Below are 20,934 nucleotides of genomic sequence, written 5' to 3' on the forward strand. Positions count from 1 at the left end.
TTATACTTTTTTCCCAAACTTTACTCACCCTTTCACAGTTTCCAAGAACGCAATCTGTGTTAAAATATAAAAATAGTCCAGGATATTGATCCAACAAGAGAAGAAGTCTGTCTGACTTCACAACAAAAATGAATTCATTAGAGGGAGTTCTAATTAATTAAGAGTGGATCATCATTTACAGCTGCAAATACTGAGGTAGAAGGTGAGAAAGAAAGGGGGATGGAAAAAAGACCATAGTAAAACTAAAACTCCATAGAAGCAGAAATCTACAGATAAAAATCTACAGAGTTGCTGCAACTGTAGGTAAGGGAGCAGAGCAGAGACCATCAATAGCTTCTAACATGTAAAGCAACTACAGGTTACTAGACCCAAGCTAGTGGCAAGCTCTGGTTTCAGTCAGCTTTTGTGCTATTTACAGAACAGAACTGTCAACAGGGGGAGCACATTATCTTTTCATAGGGATGTTGCTTCTATTTAGAACCTGTCAATACAGCATCCCTTTAGAAAAAAAAAAAGCCTTCTAAAGAGGTCTGCAACACTATTTGATTTATTCCTATTTGTCTTTTAAATGGAGGGTCTCTTCTGAAGAAAAAATAAAAAGTCATACATAAGGATTAACTTAAGCCTTACTGCTGATCAGTAAGGTTATTCTCTTGTTAAATATAAGCTTGTTACAGTAGCGTCAGTGATCAGCTCAGAGTTCCAGTTAATTTTGTTCAGTTTTCTGCTTGGTGTTCCAGCTTACTCTCAACCTGGAGAGACGAATACCTTAGACTGGCTGATGCATGGACTATTTTTTCCACTCCAATGAGCCATGAACTGTACATGTCCATCTGCCCCACTTATGCATGGGCAGCAGGACAGCTTGCTTCCAAGAGAAAGTCACAGGGGAAGTTACCCACTCTGCAGGGAAGGTGGTTTCAATAGGTCTACTGAGCCTCCTCAGAAGTGACTTGTTAAAAGTGCAGGTGAGTGCAACTAAATACTGTATTTCCCCCTCTAAGACACTACAGAAGTAGCATCCAAATAAGCTGGTGACATTAGGGACCGGCTCTCCATCATGTGGAACTCCAGCTGGTGACTACCTCATACCTTTTTGGTCGGCAGGGTGAGGGGGCACATGTGGGTACTTGGAGTGCTTCTTGATATGGAAGTTCACGTTGTCCAGCTCCACGTTCAGGCTGATGGAGGCGGCTGAATCACTGTCCATTGTGGACTGGAAGCTGCTGACTGAAGTGCGCTTGCTAGGGCTGGCGGAGTCTTTTAGTGGTGGGTAAGGGGGAAGATACAGGGAGGAGAGGAGTTCAAATGGACATCGTGAGGGTACCAGAGAGGAGAAAAATTGTCTTTAACACATGAAGCCCCATGTGCAATACTACAGGAATAAGCTCATCAGGAATACAGCTAATTTAATCTTGATGTGTGCATACTGACATACTGGGTAGACATTCTTTAGTGCTTTGTTATGGGGCCCAAATCAGGCAGCAGTCTGCCTGAGAAAGAGAAGCAGATAATTTACAGGCTTCTCCAGCAGACGTAAGAAGTTTTATCAGCTCCACTAAATACAGGATACCACAGTTATCAAGAGAAACACGAGGACTAGGTAGGTTATAGCTTGCTTTGATATTAACAGCCCCATGCACTCACACGCACAAACACAAGCGAAGCAAGACACAGTTATACTACTATGTTCTGCAGGGTTGAAGATAGCATGAAGAAGGCAGAATGAAAACAAGACTCAGGCTAAAACTCACTGGCCAAATTATCTTCTCCTTCATCAGCAATCTGCTCTGTGTCACTGTCATCAAACTTGATGTCTTTGAACCAGGATGGCTCAGAGTGCCCTTCTACAGAGTTCACAGAGTCGCTGTCTGGAGAGGGGGTTTCTGAGAACTCCGTGCTCTGTTACACAAGGAAGAGAAAAAAAACGTTGAAGTCAGCTCTGCTGAATATCATGTTGCCTGCAACACATACAGATCAGACATTTCAAAAATCAAGACACACTCAATGGGCTGAGCAAGGTTAGTCATACAGTCGCCCCCCCACCAGCATGAAATAGGAACTCTTTGGAACAGGAAACAAGTATTTCTTGACACTTCCCACACTTCTTAGTCTCTGCCTCCTCCACACTCCCATGCAAGTGACGCTAAAGGACAATTTCTTTCTGCTACACGTTTTCTATGATCACCCCTAGATACCCCTGTGACCACTGTTGTTTTGAATGCTCATCACCCCCACACCAAAAGTGATGACACATTCTTGTGCATGCACAGCTCCTGGTGGAGGCTAACTCTAAGTCACAGGAACAATTCTATGACCGACCAAATACAGCAACTTTGACTTTAAGCTTTGAATAATACAAACCACTCGCAAACAGTTACAGCACAGGCTGCACAAGCATTTGCTAGCTTGGAGTAAGGTTTTACTAGCAAACTGAGACAGTGTGGTTAGCTAGCTGAAATGCCAGATGGAGCCCAGGGCAATATCAATAGAAGGCCACATTAATTTGGTCAAGAGACAAAAGGCATGAGAAAGGCTGCTAATGGCAGCAAGCTTTCTGACTGACATGAGAAGCTGCAGAACATGCAAAGCTCGCAACTGCCATGCAGGGCACTGGACTAGATCAGAAGAAAAAAAAGTAGCACAGTATTTGCTGAGGATTAAGACTCAGGTCAGCTCCCAAGCTCAAGAAGCTTCTACTGCCTCTCTCAAGTCAGATTCAGACTTTTACCTGTAATGGTCGGTACAGAGCATATTCATCTCTGAAGAGCTGATCATGATGACTGACACAATCCAACCAGCGTCCATCAACCAACGCTTGCCCTATTGCAATGGCTTGGGCCCTGCAGATGTAAGAACAGTTTTTGTAAGTCTGACTTAATACAGATGGTTTACATTACACACACGCTGCAAAAGAGTCATTTGGTAGGCATGATTCTATTCCACTTCATTCTCGATGTGACCAGATACTATTTAAAATATTTGAAAGGCAGCAGAGCTTGCTGGTTTAAGCACAGAGCTAGATTGAAAGAGTGCCAGGGTTCTAAATTCAAGGGAGGCATCCAGAAGATGATTCAAAGCTATTGTCTTCTCCCTCCAAAGTCATTAACTTGAGCTATAGATGCTAAGCATCCCTGCCGAGTGAAGACCCTGGCTCTGCAGAGTGAAGATTGGCTCTGCAATCTCTGATTAAAGTGGGTTTTTCCCCTCTTAGTTACAAGAGAATGCTCTGTGCAGCCAACACTCACCCCGTGGAGCTGGGAGAACACAATTCCTTATGATTTGTATGTTATGCTCTGTTATTTAGGAGCAGAGGCTTTTGCTAACTGCTATCTAAAAGGCACACAGCTTAGACTTCTGTGACCCTATCATAGTTTTCTATTTACCAGAATAAAGCACAGAGCTCTGAACAATTTTTTGGCCAGTCTTAATAATGTGCTGTCTGTCCACTTGAGTCATATTTATCCTATAGGTAAGTATGGAAACACAGCTAAGTATGGAGAAGATGCCTTCCATATGAACTCCTTAACCATCCAGCTCTCTCCCAACCCCCTGTACATTTATATGGATGTTTCCAAACAACGCTGTTAGAACCATACTGCATTTCTTGGGCAGACAAGAGGAGATCTGAGTTTTGTTTCTTTTCCATTTCCCTGCAGAGGGGTCTACCTTCACAGTCTAAGGTACCCTATATTATTGAAAACACTTGGCCTCTACCAGAGATGGAAGACCACTGCCTTCCTAAAGCATCAGGGTTACCTGGTGGCTATGTGCCCATTTCTGATGAGCCAGTTGACCAGCTCCTTCCCCACGATGCAATTGGGATGTGTCCGCAGCCAGTAGCGATGGTCCTGAAACTCCATCCCACTGTTGTGATGGCAGATTTTTTTCCACAGATCTTTCAGCTGGACTGAGTCCTGGACAAGGAGATACTGCAAGTTATTTCCTAGTACAGTCTCAGCACTAGTTTCAAAGGCATCATGTGGACCCCAGGTCAGCTTCTAGATCACAAGCTCTTCACAAAGAAGCATACAATCTAAGCAATTATGCTCAACCTATAGAAAGGCACAAACAGAAACAGCAGACGAACATTGATGGAGACAGCTCCTTGCACCCTTTTGTTTCATGCTTCCTTTCATCCTTCCTTTCCTCAAGTGAGGAAAGAAGAAAGAAGCTGGTTGCACTGATGATCCGGGAGTTTGTTTTTAAAGCAGTGAGCCTCTGCACTGCCTACAAGATACACTGCTGGCCTCAAGCGTCCTAGTCTGAACTTCGCTGGTGTGTTTAAATTGGGACCAGTGAAAGGTCACCCTTTAGAAGAGAGATTTTCTATACGTGCTGCCTTGGCACTACACAACCAGCTCAGGTACAGAAAATGCCAAAGAACCAGGAGATCAGACGCAAGTGGCAGCTCCACAGTTCAGCTGTCCTGTATTTTACCAATAATTCATATGAAGAGCTCAGGAAACTGGACAACCTGGAAGATCACAAACCCTTTCAACTCAAGGATTTTGACCTCTAATTGATAGAAATATGTGCTTATACCGTATATATCCATCCTTCCCTATCCTCTGTTTCATGAGCAAAGTTCATTAGTCTTCTGAATGGAGCACGTTCACTTTTAAATTAACTCCTCATATGGAATCAACTCCTTGTGCTAACAGCGAATCAACTCATATGGAATCAACTCCTTGGACAAACAGCGGGAATTCACGGCAAATCCCACATTAATTGGCATCTATCTTCTACTTTGTCTAATAGAAGTCGTGTTGCCAATTCCCTTCTCACCCAAGCAACGAAACAAACTGCAAAATTAAAAGCATGAATCTGAAGCAAATTCGGCTTGATCATATTGTTCCAAATTGCATTTTTAGCATTTTAGATTTAGGGTTTTTTTTACATTAAAATATACATATGGGAGGAAGCCACTTAACAACACCCTCGCATTACTCCCCATGTAGAGAGCACCCAGGGAACTAGTGGTGCAATTAAACAACTACCAGAGTGTTTCTACACCCTCAGATTGTATGCAGTCTGATGACAGCAGGCAAATATCTCCCAGCACAATTTAGCCTTCCTGGTACTAAATGGCATAGAGAGCATTCTTGAATCTTTGACTGCATAAAGAGAGACTGCGGAGTCTCCTTCTCTGGAGATCTTCAGAACCCACTTGGACACAGTCCTGTGCCACGCGCTCTAGGTGACCCTGCGTGTGCAGGGGGTTGGACTACATGACCTCTAGAGGTCCCTTCCAACCTCAAGTATTCTATGATTCTATGAAAAATCCTCCCTTCCCTTCTCTTCCTCTTTTTCCTCCATTTGTTAGAACAGCATCTTATCCCACTCCCAAAAACCACACAACAAAACCAAAAATACAAAAACCTGTTTTCTCCTTAATATTTTGCCTGTAACACTCCCATCTGTGGGGAGGAGATAACAGGATTACTCAGAACATTTTGTTACCGATTGATTTTTCTTTGAACAAGTACGTCACTACAAACTTCTACAAAGCAGGCACATTTATTCTGCAAACAAGAAGAGGGGATCAGGTTATTTTTTGGCCCAGCAAGCTATAACAGCTTTTAAAGCGGCTGCCTCAGTTCAGATTATGCAGTTGACAAAAGGGAAGATCTGGACTTGACATAATAGAGAACCCAGTCATGAGCTAAGAACAACTGCACCTATGACAAATTTAATCCATAAGGAGCCACCACACGCCCACTCCGTGCACTGTAACACTTCCCAAAATTGCAACTTATGCAAATAGAAGATTAGTTTCAGGAAGACAGGAGAAGACCTCGAAGTAGCATCAATACCTTCCAGTTCTGCAACAGCAGGGAAGAGGAACATGTAAGAATGTGCAGATGAGAGCTTTTAAAGGCAGCAAGATACACATGCTGCATGACACAAGGATACCAAATTTGTACTGCCTTAAAGAGAGAAAATAAAAAAAGAAGCCTGAATAGTACCAGAAGGATTTTTCGCTCATCCTCGCTGGTCTCAGCCTTCGTATGCGTGCGACTGGCCTGGGGGCTGACAGAAGTCTCGTAGGCAGGTACCATCGGGGAGCCCGACCGATCCAGGGACAGGTTAGTGATGCTGGCTGATCTGGAGTGCCAGAGAGAAGGAGTGAAGGTAAGAAGGGTAAGCATTCATTGCAGGGTGCTTCACCAGAGCAGGCTGTGCCCCTGCAGCACGCTAAACAGCAACATAAGCCTGTGACACTGTTAGCACGTGGAGGAACAGACCTATTGCTTAATGTTGCTTTTCTTCCTCTGTCAAAGCAGAAGACAGAATCCTAGAAAGCAAATATGTTACTCTGGAACATTCAAGTTAAATGAAATCTTTTGGTAAAGCTCTGTAGAAACGAGTTATAAATAAGTATAGGTACAGCAATTCATATATGTCTGGGGTGAAAATGCTGGGTAATCTGAAGCTCCAGCAGTTCGGAGGCAAGAAAGATGCCATCAAAGGCAACTAACACCAGGATCTCTGTGGGAAGACTCCTCGCAATGCTCCATTGAAAATCCCCTATCTCCAGCTGCGAAACATCTAGCTGCCAATTCACAGTGTAAAGAAGCCTGAGCGCATGTCCCCCAGGGTGGCTGAGCTTCTCTGCAGGGGCGGGAGGCCAGCCCAGCAGGTCCCTATCGTGTCCTGCGACAGGCAGCGGCCCCCAGCGCTCAGCCCGCTGGGAGGAGATACGGGCTGTGCGCGCCAGGACAAAACCACCACCGTTCTGCAACAAGCATTGCAAAGTTACAGCTTCCACAAAACCATCTGTTCCAATATTCCTCAGCTGGATTAAGCCCTTGAGTTTTTTTTCAGTACTGGGTTGATAAAAGGTTCTGCTTAAGTCTTTGTTAGTCATTTACACAGTATCAAAGGCAATTACATTGACATTTCAATGTGATCAGCAAAAACTTCGTCACAAGAAGGCATTGCAGGTAGCAAGAACTCTGCCAGTGTTATGCTACTCTTCAGACAGTCTTAAATTAAGGAAAAATAGAACTGAAAAATCAGCCTGGCAGTGTTTGCAGCTTAACAGAAGCATTCTTGTGTAGAAGCTGAGACTAATGTTAGAGTCCATCATTAAAAGTACGTCCCAGTCGTTTCCTAAGAGCTACATTAACTGTGCCACCTAGCTGTAAGCAGCTTCATGTAAGCTTTTTACTTCATGTAAGAGGACGCTAAGCAAGAGCTGGAACAGTCAGGCCTTGTTTCCTATCTGTGTTCCTATTGCTACCATTTAATTACAGATATTTTTGATTAAAAAAAATTGAGGGGGAGATTTTGTAATGAACCTCCCCATCTTTCAGAAGAACAAAACTCTGCATCCTTCTGCTTGCAGTGTTAGGCTGTTGTGCTGGGTTCCCACTCTCCCATAAATAATCAGTCTGAGAGATAACAATTCATATAACCCTCACCCACAGAAAAGAAAATGCTAAATAATTGTAACTATCCAATCTAGATGCAACCAGCAAATATCTTTTAGTAGATTTCCTCTAGAAAGAATCATCATTAAGCTGGTCTTGAGACACCTACAAGGGCTTGGAAAGGACCTAAGAGCCAGTATTGCTTAACTGATAATACCCCATTCTCTGACCCCAGCCACCAAAGGCTGCAGACAGCCTTCAAAAAGTCAAGAGCTTTGTTTCCACATCCTCGGGATTTGGCAGAGGTAGCTTATGTGGCTTCATTACTTTTTGAATGTACATCTGGATGCTAAGGTTAGGTCATGAACAGCCAGGGAGAGTTAAATGTTAACCTGAACAAGCTATTTGGGCCTGCCAGAACCAGTGCAGAACCCCCCTGCTGTAGCATGGGTCAGCAAACGGCAAAGGCCTTCTAAGATAGGCAACATTAACCCAAGTAGGAAGCAGAAGAGTATCCTCAAGGTCTCAGATGTCTCTTGACGTCACTACAGTTTATTTAGCATTGAATTTTAACTCTGGACTCCTTGCTGTGTTTGCCCAGCGCTGATTTTTGGTACCAGTTTACTCACCAATATTTTCACTCCCCATAGTGGGCCTCTTTGCCTCCCGTTGCACAGCGTGCACCTCCTCCTCTCTGTGCCCACCACACAGAAGACAAAGCCTTGGATCAGCCTTGAACACTCCCCTGCCAGGCAAGCCCAGCGCTCGGCTCAGCTCACTCCCTGGGTCTTACTCAGTCCTGCCAGATCCCTCCAAGTTGCTAAATATTCTGCCTTTGTGCAACACCAGTGCAAAATCACTGGATATCTCCTTGTACCATCAACAAACACTGAAACTTCAGTGATCTTTGCTCTGCTCCTCACACCCTTGCCTCATTGTTACTGTCCACAAGTATTTAGCCAGAACTGTAGCAGAAGCACTGTAAAGTGCAAATTATTTTTTCTTTAATTCGAGATCGTTTAATGGGATCAAGCCTAGCAATCATACATTACACTGAAGCTCTCATCCATACTTCCAAGTTCATTTCTGCACCCCTGCGTAAAACCTATGATGAGATTTGAGCTTAAATAAGTCTAGTAACTTAAACAGGATTATATCTAATGGAAGAACCGTGGGGAGCAGAGAGAGGGAGAAAAGAAAAATAAAAAGTAAGTCTACTGGCAACTGTTTCTCTGGAAGGAGGTAGCTCATACAGCACTGCTGCAAACTCCAACATTCAGGACAAATACTGAATAGAAAGTCTAAAAAACACATGTTTTTCATGGCAGTGTACACTCACCAGGTTTCAACTACAAGACACCACAAGCTTTCAGATACTGCCTTGGCTGATCCTATACAATACTGCTCCTTCACAACCTTCTCAGTCTTTGGCTGTTCCCTTTTCTTTGGATTCTCAGTTCTCCCCTTTTATTGGACACTTTCCCTTTCCTTCCTCTTCATAACCCAATTTTCACACTTGTGTTTTCAACTGCTAGTTTTATTAAGACAAATATCTGGAATCAGATTAACCAAGTAACACTACTGCCTTTTCAACCTGTCTTCACAATACCGCTACCTGAATGACGTGGCAGCAAATTATAGCTTCCTCATAAGAAGTAAATTTACCAGTGTGAACATGCACATAAATAAACTTTCATTACATACAAGCTCAAGGAGCTCGTATTTTAGACAAAAGACAGCATGCTCAGTAAAAACAAGACATGAAATACAGGCTTCAAAGGGAAAAGGGTGCTAGAAGCACATCCAGAACAGGAATTATAAAGATATGATTATTTTACCTGTTCCTAGCTGGAGACTTCCCAGCATCTTCCTGGACAGGTCCAAGTCGTGTTGATAGCGTGGTAGTTGAAGAGTCTGGGTGAATCAAACTATAAGGAAAAACTGTCTGTTACAGATCTTTGACAGTTGACACATATAGCAGCATCTAAACAACTGAAGCAGAGTTAATAGTAATAGTACCAAAGAATTGACATTCTTTGACAATGCTGCCTCTCCAGCCTTGTTGTGTTTTTCTGCCTTCCCTCCCCCTTTCTCCAGATCCTTTTCTCACATTCACATATCCCTTCATTATATGCTGCTATTCTATGCTTTGGAGGTAGAAGTATTATCACCCTTACACAACAGATTAACTGTGCAATAAGGGAACAGCTATCTGTAGCTATCGTGAAACAGATTTTGCCAAGACAGCCCAACAAGCTTTTGGAATCACTTAAGTCTATTGCCGCCACCACCTTTGCCCTCCTTTCCCTTCCAGTCCAGCAGGAAAGGGAGCAGATGTGTGTCCACCTGCAATACAAATTCCTACAGGTAAAACTGTATCAGATGTAAGTCACCCCTCATTATGCTGGATGCCACCTTGTGCCACGTGCTCTAGATGTCCCTGCTGGAACAGGGGGGTTGGACTACATGATCTCTAGAGGTCCCTTCCAACCATTCTGTGTATGCTGCAAGGGAGATAGCCACACTGGTTACGTTCTGTGACGTAGAAATATTAGCAAAAAAAAAAATGCTCTTCATTAGAAGATACACTCAGTACCACTTTACCTGAGTAGTTGTATTTGCCCAGGCTATATCACTCCCTTCACTTTTAATGGGCATGGCCCTCCAAGTCCATTAAAGCAGGAGGCCGTACCTCCTGCTCCAAATAGTCAAAGAAAGAAACAGCAGTAGGACAAGGAAATACAGCATCACTGCCCCGAGCAGTGTTTTCACTGCTTTTATGCAGCATGTGTCAGGAGGAGAGGCAAGTGCCTTGTCAAACATATTATTGTGGGAAGCGATTCAGCTCAAGTTTTACACAACATTCTGTCCAAGCAAGCTGTTTCTCATAGAGAAACCACATATGTTATGAAAGCAACGTTTTCAAAGTCGTGAGTTCCCAATTTCTGCTGCGGAGTAGTTCCAGTTGCATGTCTTGAGTTTATATCTCTGAAGGCCAAACAGCAACTTACCAAATCCAGCAATAAGAAAGCACTGTAGCTCATTGCAACATTTTGCTCTTTAACAGCAAGGCGTTGACAGAACATTTAATTCCCCTAAAGCAACAACAAACTACCTAATCTCAGTTACTCCCCTTCGCATACAGAAAACACATAAGCAGCCCATGTAGTCAATGCATCTCCAAATAATTTGTTTTTTTTTAAATAGTTTTATTATAGCAAGAGTTATTGGCATTTCAGAAATAGGTAGTACGCTTCTCCAGTGCTATGAAGCTGCTCAAAATAAAGATACAAGTACTTTCTGTATATGCTCATGCCTAAGAGCTGTCGTATTGCTATAATAAAGACATTAATAATGATCAGAAGGCAGAATTAATGCTATCTTCTATTATTTTGTATATCTGAAGAGAAACATTCTATGTACACATTCATCCGCTACTTCAAAATCTGGTAATATTTATCTCAAGTATTTCAAAATATCTCTTCAGATAGCCATGACATTAAAGTAGATATAGCTTCCTTTATTTAGATATAAGGGCTCATTATTTCATTATTTCCATGTAGTGGCACCATATTCTGAAGAGGAAAGGGCAAAGCAAAAGTCAAAGCATTTGCTGAAGATGGCCTTTGAAGTTTTTCATTTCGCGCCATCAGAAATACTGGAGAGTGGATTTGTTACAAAGGCACCCAAATCTCTGACACTGCCCTTCATGTACAACACACACACACATACACATACACGCACAAATAGAGACCCCTTTTTGGTAGTTTTCCGCTACCTGTACTTCTGTTTCTTAGGAAAACTGGCCCAAAGAACACAACTGATTCCCCTACACTAAGTTTCTTCTCCCTCATATTAAGTCAAGGCCCTCAGAATCTAACTTGTACACTGCTTGAGCAGAAGTACAGTGATCTTTTCTTAGCTTTCCAAAAAGAAATACTGCCCACCCCCTTCAAGAACAATAGAATTTTTTTTGAAAGGAGATCAGAAAACCCTTATAGCTGTACCTTCAAACTCAATTAAGTTGGGGGTACTGGCTTCCACTATTTCTCTTTTATTTGCCTAGAGGATATCTCTTGTTTTTTTTTTTTTTCTCCTCAACAAAACACCCAACAGGTAAAGTCACCCTGACTTGTGTCATGATTCACTGGTGGTTAGAAATTTAATTCTTATTTTTAACTCTGAAGCTAGAAGCCTGCTCTGTTACCAGTATAGACCCAGTGATCCGATTTAAAGAATAAACTGCAATTCTTTCAAGCTTCACTAGAAAATTTTCCCCTTTTTAACTCAAAGAGAATATTAGGAGTAAGCACAGGATCCCTTTACCTCAGGTTTACTAGATGAAAACCTCTGGTCTAAGGAGGGAATGGCCTGAAAACAGTTAACATTCTAGAGCTCAATGTGAATCCATTTGCGTTACCTTTGCCAGGTTAGATCCTCTTCCAGAAAGATGTTGCGACTGGCTTTCCGGCTCCCAACCGGGGTGCGCGGCTCACCAGGATCCAGCACGGACACAGAACACGCCGAATCCGATAGAGCATTCAAGTCTTCCCCGATGGAGTTGCTGTCCGTGGAGTGTGCATAGCTTAAGGCTATTTTGCGGCAGTAAGTGCAGGCTCGGAGATCCCCTGTGGAAAGGGGAAGCAGAGACTGTAAGCAGGAACAAATAGTACTCTGTTCCTGCAGGATCAGAGGTGTGTGGTGGTGGGAAAAGAAGGATTTCCTGTTTCAAAGCTTCTCTGCACGCTTAGGTCTAGCGCTCATACACTCTTAAAGAGCAAAGTCCCAGATAATTATACACACAGACAATTTATTCAAGTCAAATGATGCAGAACTCATGATCAGTGGGGGCAGGTCTGGACAGAAAGAGACAGAACACACTGAAATCACAGTATGACAATAGCCAGTCAGACCTGACAACAAAAGTCTGTCTGGAAATCATTACCTCAATCAAGAGATGTCTACAGTTTGATGATTAGTATTAGAAAGAGTTTCTGCCACCTCTCATTAGGAAATGTGGCTCATTATATTTTAAAATCACTATTAAGTACAGTTTTTAGCTCGACAAAAATTTTTAGGGGACATAGTGGACTTGTTACATAGGGGCCGTATTTCTTTTGTTGTCATGGACAAGGTGGTACAAACAGGTGGACATGGCATAAGCCACCACTATGCATGAGAAAAAGTGTTAAACATTCTTTGTTCTTATTTCTAATCTCCTTAGAGATGTGCACAGTACTTAAATACCAGAATCTAAGTCAGAACACAGCTCTGCATACAGAGAATGCTCAGCTGCTGCCCAAAAGAAAACCCTACCTGTGTAGCCCATGAATTTTCCAGGGATTTCCTGATTGCAGCATCGACTGCAGAATATCTGCCCACAGAGTCGGCAGTGGTGCCTCCGCCGGAAGGTGGTGAATTTCTCACTGCAGTCATAGCATTCTTTGCATTGGCTGTCAGGCATCCAGTACTGCTTCAAGTCACTGTCCTGCAAGGGAAGGCAGACAGAAAGACCCCTTTTCTTTAAATAAAGAAAACATGTTTAGATTCCGCGTTGCTTTGTAAACTGTGTGCACAAAAAGGATAATTTTGTGTGTGCACGAAAAGGATAATTTTGTGGGTGTGTTTGTGTGTGTGTGCATGTCTGTGGATAAACATACATGCACACATAAAGGACTTCTTGTGTGGCTTTACAGAAAGCCAGGAGATAAGCGAGTTCCGAACTAAGTCTGATAAACCTTTGCTTTTTTGATCCAAGATGGAAGTAAATCAGATAAAAACTATCATGAGCTATAGAAAAAGGGCAAGAAGTAGCAAGTGTGAAGTATTGATTGCTCTTCCTTCAAGCAAAAAAAAAATAATTGGTTGAAGCTAAGGTATCGAGGGGTAAATTAAGTTATCGGAAGTTATCAGTGCATGTAGATCATTTCAACAGCTAAAACTGAGCCATACCTTGAAAGGACTATCGAGACATAATAAAGCATCTTAGAAAAGTTTTGCTAAATGGCCAAACTTCTAAACCCCGTAAACCATAGTAAAAGCTTGATTCTTAGTGATGTAGTTTCAGAGCTACCAGCTAACTGCTATGTGAGGACAACTGGGAAAAAGACATTCAACGGTAAATACTATATATTTATTTATAGATGAATGCAGCCACAAACCTATTTAAGGATTGAAAGAAAAGTAGTAAAACTTCCATTTTGTCAACACAGCAAGATAGCACTCTCAATTACTATTCTCAGCACATTGGCTGCAAGCACCAAGGATGGAGGCAACTGCTACTGGTCACGTGGTACCTCTGACTGCGGATCATTCATTAGCTAGAGTTCAGTTCTGTTAATGAGCCTTTTTAGAGGGACTGAATACACCGAGTTTTTCTTAGCAAGACAAAGTACTGCAAGCATTTTCTCAGAACAAACCAGGAAGAAAGTAACTACAGAAAAGACAGCTGATCTGTACTCTGATTTTCCAGGACTCAAAAGCACCCCGAAGTAGGGCCTAGTTTTCAAATGTTCACAAAGTAGTTTGACAGAGCTGCCAAACCAATTTTGAGGGAAAAAAAACCATCTATGAACAACAAGATGGCACTTCATACTTCCCACACCCAAGGAAGTTTTGCTGCTTGCAAAGCAGCACAGGATCCTCACAAGCTGTTTCCACTATGTGGAGTGTGGCTCCCATTAGCAGCAGAGGCTGCTGAGAGCAGCACCTTCCAAAATCTGGTGCATGTTTTGTGCAATGGTGGTCTTCTGTAGAGAACAACTGCGTCTGAAGGAAGGAACTGTTTCCTGAAGAGACTCCAGCAATAAAGGTGCCTGTTAACAGCAGTAATGCACTATAGTTTGAATAGGTATTGACAGTTAGTGTCCTGCTTGTAGAGATGTATCTAGATGTATGGCAGACTGCTGCACCCAGCCTGTTTGAGTACCTGCTTCTCTAGTAACTTTGAAAATGTCTGAAAACCTCCAGCACCTTCCAAAGTTGCCACAGCTGAGGTATCCCTAGAGGCCATACTCAACACCCTGCTCATTGCAATGACAGCTTTATTTTTCACTCTCATACATCACCATCTCCACCAAGCAAAGTTATTCTCATAATCACAGCAGCACTGGAAGTTGACCCCAAACCTAACTGCAAAAGCTGTCACAAGGCTTTTTCCTTTTCATCTGATTTAATTAAATGTTGCTTCTTCATTGACTGTTCCCATATACAGCTTTTTACATCATGACTTATAAATCGTTGCGGCTTCTTTTCTCAACCAGACCCTCCTCTCAATAGCATAGTCCCGCACAGCAAAGGGAGTTGGAAGCAGCAAGTCAATAGCTACCATGGTTAATAGCAACTGGTTAACAGGAAAAGTCTTTCCAACAAATCACAGAAGGGTTGAGGTTGGAAAGGACCTCTAGAGATCATCTAGTCCAACACCCCTGCGCAAGTAGGGACACCTAGAAAATATTGCTGGTTGGTCCGTGACACCTAGAAAATATTGCTGGTTGGTCCATGTCATGGTAAGTAGCAGATTTAATTCATCCTCTGAATTCTCATTGCTATTTATGACTGTCAGTTTGTTTCACTCGACCGTGGCCAGGCTTTCAAGGAAGAAAAGTCAGGTAACATTACACTAGCTAATAAAGAAAGAGGGAGGTGAAAAATGTGAACATCTGACCCAAGTTCAGGAAACTTAGCAACTGAAGCTCTTAATTCCCACAGTACAAAGGATTTTTGACATCTGTCAAAAGTTAGTGTCAGCTTAAATAACCTCTATTTCCTCTATACTCAGTGATTTTATTCACTCTTCAGACATTTGTAAAAATCCCCATGATATGTCTAAGGTGAAGCTGAGGGAACCCTACTAAACATTTGTTTGTGGATACTTTGGCTTGGAAGTCTCAGAACAAATACCTGGCTCTTCCCCTCCATGATTTCTTTGAGGCGCTTTAAGACAGTGCTGAGGCTTCTTAACTGAACTGCTGTGCGAGGATCATGACTTCCAAGGGGCGGTTCCACTTTCCTTCGATTGTCTGAAACAGAAAGGAGAGCATTTTCCTCCGTAAAACACCCGCATTTACATTATGAGACAACACTCCATTAGAGACAGAAACATTCACAAGTGTAGGCAGTTCACAATGTTACAGTGTGTGTCATTTCTTGTCCTTGCACCATTCTCCCCTTCCCTGCAGGAAGCTTCTGATGGCAGTTAGCTTGCTCTAACTGACATTTAAATAGCTTTCCCTGTAAGGGTCTAAAGAATTTATTGGAATTCTCTGGAAATAAAAACACGTTTTAAAGAAAAGCGGTGATTCTTAACATATTACATGAAACTTAAATTAGTCTTTCAAAAAGCAGTTAAGTCTCATTTTAAAATGTCCTTTAGCATATTAATACTCACAAAACAACTGCAACAATATCTAGAGTCATTCTAGGACTAAGGCTAGTCAAAGCCTTAATCTGAACCATTATCTAAATGCTTACAGGACATCTCAGGACTCCATAGCTCAGTTTTTATTACAAACAGCAAATCGGAATAAAATACATCCACAAATCCACTTTAAAAAAGAAAAAGCTACGCTGTTCAAAATCTGTACAGGCATCCTTATTAGACTACAGCAAAGATACTCCAGGATACAATCATGAGATAGTTTCATTTCTATAAAATGCTAGATCACTCAGAAGCATTGTCATGTGAGTTAGAAATACGGCAATTCTCTCCAGAAAGATTTACAAACACAGCTCTTCATCTACCAAACAATTAAACATTTTCAGTCAGTTTTTTACATCAACAACTTTCTGAATAGTTTAAGGTTTCTTACCAGCTTCACTGCTCTCCATCTGACTAGCATTTTACTTTCATTCCCCTAGTACAGGAAGACCAGACATGGCTGCTTTTTGTTTACTGCTCTAGATATCACTGATGTCAGTGGGAATGCTGACAGCACCAGAAGTGAGTTAACTATTGCAGTGCACTGGGCTGCTCCTTCCTTCGTGTGCACAAGGCAGCCCAGAGATCCAAACCTTTTGGGCAATGGGACTAAAACTCCCGCGTTCCCTGACTCTTCTTCAGGTTCTCAGTAAATATTTTTAGTTACTCAGCCCTCACATGTAGCTACTTAATGACCTCTGTGCAGCAAAGAATCTACAACAAGAGGAGACAATTTTGAAGAGATGCCAGAGTGCTCAGCCCTGGCTCTTTGCTTAAGCACTAGGAATACATTTAAAAAAAAAAAAAAAAAAAAAAAAAAAACACTATACTGTTCAACAGTACCAGGTTGAATATTTTACGGTGATTAAAGTGGCTTTAAGATTTTTAAGACACCATTGATAATACCGCAGAAATCTTTATCTCCTACCTACTTCTATCCCAAGATTTGTGCTACATTTACCTTCCTGTCTCTCCTGCTATAACCTTCTTTTCAGGAATGCTACTTTCAACTCGGGAAGTTACTATCAGGCCCTCCTGACTCACCAAATGTAAATCTTGTCAGGCAAGTGATTCCTAAGTATGAGTGCACACAGCACTGAGTTATGTACTTTAGCTATGGCACAAATACCATAGCTAAACCCATTCGTTTTTTGGATTTTTTTTTTTTTTTGGTTAAAAGCTCCTTTTGAGAGTATACATGTGTCAAAAAAGATGTGATTACGTTAGAAAAAGCACACCATTGGTAGTAGGAGCACATATGTTTATACTAGAGATGCTAAACAATTCTCAGATTAAGATGTGGTTGGGTCTTTTCCCTCACAAGGCTGAGATTTCTCTCTTTCTGGAAGAAAGCATACTGTATAGGAAAAATATAAAAAGGTATCATAGTTACTGCAGTACAGGACAGACTATGTCTAACATAACTCCCTTAAAAAAGGATCCATGCCTGTGTATCAAGATTATGTGAACTCTTGCTACTGACCCAAAGTTAATTACTATAACTACCACAGTCATTTTCTTAATACAAAGATCTTTTGCAGATATTTATGCTTTCATTTGTCAATATTTCCATATTTCACCATTAAATCTGCAAAATCCCCTTCTACAAACACTGAAATTGTGAGTCTATTTTTTCTTGTTTTGTAAACAGTATCATCCTTATGGCAATCTGCTACATTCAAAAGTCAAGTCTCTTTTGATTTAACTCTAAGAGGTTTCACCATACTTGCACACCTATATAACAGCCTTCTTGAAGCAGCACATTCTGCATTCAGGATCCATTACTGAATTGCTCCAGTAGCCTTCCTATGCTATTAAAAAATAAATAAATTGAAGTATATACAAAAAAATAAATAAATAAAAGCAGCAAGGTGAGAGCAGCATGACAACCTGATTCAGCTCCACAAATTTCTGCTTGTCATTGTCCAACCAGCACAAAAGCAAGTGCAGCAAGCAAAGACAGCTTCATGCTGTGATGTGCAGGTGTACTGATGAGCCCCCATGATCACTGCTGTTTCCCTGTTTTTACCATGCCCCTTGCCATTCCCTGGCATTGCCTCTCTGCTATGATTCTCTAGCCCTAACAGAATTATCCTGCATGACTGCATAACTAAGTGCTTTTACAACCAAATATTCCCTCTCCAACTGGTCAGCATTTCTAGTTCCCCTTAAACTGGCTTTGGAAACGGTGACATCACCATAGCAGGAGAGTATTTGTGTTCAATCCAGTACTTTGAAAGCAATTAGGTGGCAGTACACACAAGTGGTATGAGCATGCCCAACCCAGCCCAACCCAAGCCGGCTGGGCTTTGGAAAAGATATTCCAGCTGTCCAGCATCCTACTCCAGTGTATGAATATACAACAGGTTGCAAGGGACAGAACCCAATGCAGAGTCTCAGCACTAATTCTTCTGTTGTATAGGCCACAAAGCATCTCTGACCAAGCCTGGCATCTAGTAGCTTCTCCTATTTGCACAAGAGATAATAAGTTTAAAAATCCTATAATAACATTCTGGTGCAAGCAGTCCTGAAGGAAGCATTTACTTGGAAAAGTACATATTTGATGCTAGACAGTTTCTTACACAAATTATCCTCCCTCCCTTTCTATGTTGTTCTTGCAGTTATCACACAACACAGTCTCTGAGCAAGAAGAACATCTGCTGTGCAGACAGCACAAGCTTATGGTCAGACAAGAGGTTGGAGTTAGCATCTCCAATTCCTTTCTGTCATTGTTTAGATGCACTAACAGCCTTGCTCCAAGTCTCTTATTTCTCAATTTCAGCTTGCTTAAACTTTGCATGCTATTTAAACTCAATGAGACTGAGAAGATCTTTGAAATTTGTGAAGCACTTGGACATTTTCCTGCCTACTGCTGTCCACACTGTCATGGAAAAAGAGCATCTCTTACAAGAAAAGGCCAAGGCCAGAGAGATATTTAAGGGTCTACAGATACAAGGTTGAAAGAAAACCAACTAGATTATATGCACCACTGTCACTAAATTGAGCTGGAGGCTACCAACTTAGGTGCTTACATATATCATACCACTTTTTTCAGGCTTTAAAATCTGAGGGAATAAGAATATTGGGGCAAGAGTTACAAACAAGTTTGTGACTGTTATGGAAAAAAATGATTTTTGAAATAATTTATTTGTGCAACCCAGCTGCCACTACATCAGAAGTAAAATTCTTTTCTGCTCTGTGATCAGAAATTCTCAAAATTGTACTTTCACCATTTTTTAATGTAAAAAAGGAGCATGAAAAATGATTTTCTGAAACTCAAAAAAAAAAGGCTGCTTTGTGGAAGAGGAAAGACGCAATGATTTTTCCCTCTTCAAATACAGATGACTTGCTTGTGTTACACAGAGTTCATGTTTGTCATAGCAACGAGGTTATTAGCAGATTTGGGGAATATATTTGACAGCAAGTCGGCCCGCTTGCTACTCATACGGCAATGTAAAATCAGCACCCCATAAAAATGGAAATCTTTTCAAAAAGCCAGCAAGTCCTGTGCCATCTACTTCACTTCTTTCCACACTGCTTCATCATCATGTTATCCTAACCATACTTCAGCCCAAACCCAAGTTGTTTAAGTGGATGACCGGAAAAGAAGTTGGAATAATGCAGCTACACCTTAGACCATCTCTTAGATCAAATCTCACTTCCCCATCCCCTCCCATCTTGTCTCCTCCTAGTAGAAATCAAATCCCAAGATTATTTCTACTTTCTGAGTACCAAACAACCCACCTCGCCTACAGGCTTCTAACCTGCAAGCCACAGATAATTTCTAAGTGTTTATAAGAGGTGACTAAGGAAGAAGTAAGGCAACATATACTCTTGGCAAATCAGCCAGGAGCACACTTCCGTACTTGGGGCACTTGAGAAAAAGCTTTGAAACCTTAATTGCTTTGTTGTGACAGATACAACTCAATAGCATAAGCAGTACCAGAAGGCAAGGAGCATGAGGATGAACGTTTCCAACTAAGACACCCTGCAAATGAATTTAAGAGATGAAAATGCTAGCTATCTCTACTGGACTTTTGCCTCATTATAAAGGCTAGACACTTTTCTGAAAAAGCTATATAAATTAACAACTTTTAAGATATGATTTGTAGACAGTAGGTGCTATGTGTTTATAAACACTGTCTAGCACAGGATTTTTACCCAGTAGAGCACTTTGCTGTGGACTACCACAAGCTATCAACAATGCTTATCAGCCATCAGCATGGACCCCTGAGCTCTTCTCACCTTTCATAAAGCCATTACACGGTTACACTTTTGAAATCATTCAATTCCCAGTCCAGGAAATAGAGATTCGGGAGAGCCTCTGGCAAGAGCTCCAAGGTTATAAAAATAAAAGTTTAGATACAAGTATGCAACGCGCTACAGAACAGTTACAGGCAAAAGCCCACACTTAAGACTTCCTCCAAAGACCAACCCCTAAAGAATGAGCTATAAAGTTGTCTTCAGGCTGCAGCTATTAAGACACTGAAATTTCTTAAGACAACACAGAAGTTTGGAGGGTTAAGGTTCAAATGACTTTATGATGTTGGAGTATTTGACAGTCTCCTTCATGTCAGACTGTTTTGTAATTGAAGCAGTAAAGGCAGCAACAAGACTGTCTTGCTGGAACATGAAGGACGCTGGAGCAGACAATTTCCAAGGCTGAAGTGTAACTTCACTAATAGAAGCAGTGTACCCTGATACCAAGAACCAGTCTACGCAGTCGATGAAACCTTTATTCACCTCCTTCCACTGCACTGCTAAACACCGCCAATTTACTAGTACAATATTCTCTGTAGCATAAGGAGCTGAAGTTACCTAAGGTTGCAGATGATCTTCTTTGTAGCTCGCCAGATAGTTGTTTTTTGTAAGGAACCGGTGACCTGAAAGACTGAGCCCTCGCGGGATGCTGAGGACTGGACCAGCCACCACTCAGCGCTTGTGGATCGCTCTGTCCTGCCTCTCCTCTCTCCACCGCGGATGAGAGCCTGCCTTCATCTGGAGCAAAAGGTAAGAGGTAACTGTCAGACGTGATAAACAGCAACACGTACAAAATTAAGAGAAAAAATCATAAATAGCTCATTTAGTTTGTGATTATGCAGAGCAAAAGCCAGATATAGTGCCAAACTTTGGAAAGTA

The 20,934-nt window shown here is 41.7% G+C and overlaps 1 protein-coding gene across 1 annotated transcript in view; it reads right to left on the reverse strand.

Moving 5' to 3' along the window:
- PIKFYVE (phosphoinositide kinase, FYVE-type zinc finger containing) overlaps positions 1-20,934 on the reverse strand; it is a 55,485-nt gene that overhangs the window by 32,985 nt on the left and 1,566 nt on the right. Inside the window, exons 2-11 of the mRNA XM_010220397.2 lie at positions 20,614-20,793; positions 15,279-15,397; positions 12,693-12,864; positions 11,797-12,004; positions 9,215-9,304; positions 5,970-6,108; positions 3,760-3,917; positions 2,732-2,843; positions 1,755-1,902; positions 1,093-1,260 (exon numbers count right to left, since the gene is read on the reverse strand). Coding sequence (XP_010218699.2) covers positions 1,093-1,260; positions 1,755-1,902; positions 2,732-2,843; positions 3,760-3,917; positions 5,970-6,108; positions 9,215-9,304; positions 11,797-12,004; positions 12,693-12,864; positions 15,279-15,397; positions 20,614-20,793 — 1,494 coding nt within the window. The remainder of the gene's footprint in view (positions 1-1,092; positions 1,261-1,754; positions 1,903-2,731; positions 2,844-3,759; positions 3,918-5,969; positions 6,109-9,214; positions 9,305-11,796; positions 12,005-12,692; positions 12,865-15,278; positions 15,398-20,613; positions 20,794-20,934) is intronic.

Source organism: Tinamus guttatus, unplaced genomic scaffold (assembly GCF_059628265.1).
Source record: "Tinamus guttatus ecotype Peru unplaced genomic scaffold, ASM5962826v1 Tinamus_guttatus_pri_ptg000197l, whole genome shotgun sequence".
NCBI classification, from domain to species: domain Eukaryota; kingdom Metazoa; phylum Chordata; class Aves; order Tinamiformes; family Tinamidae; genus Tinamus; species Tinamus guttatus.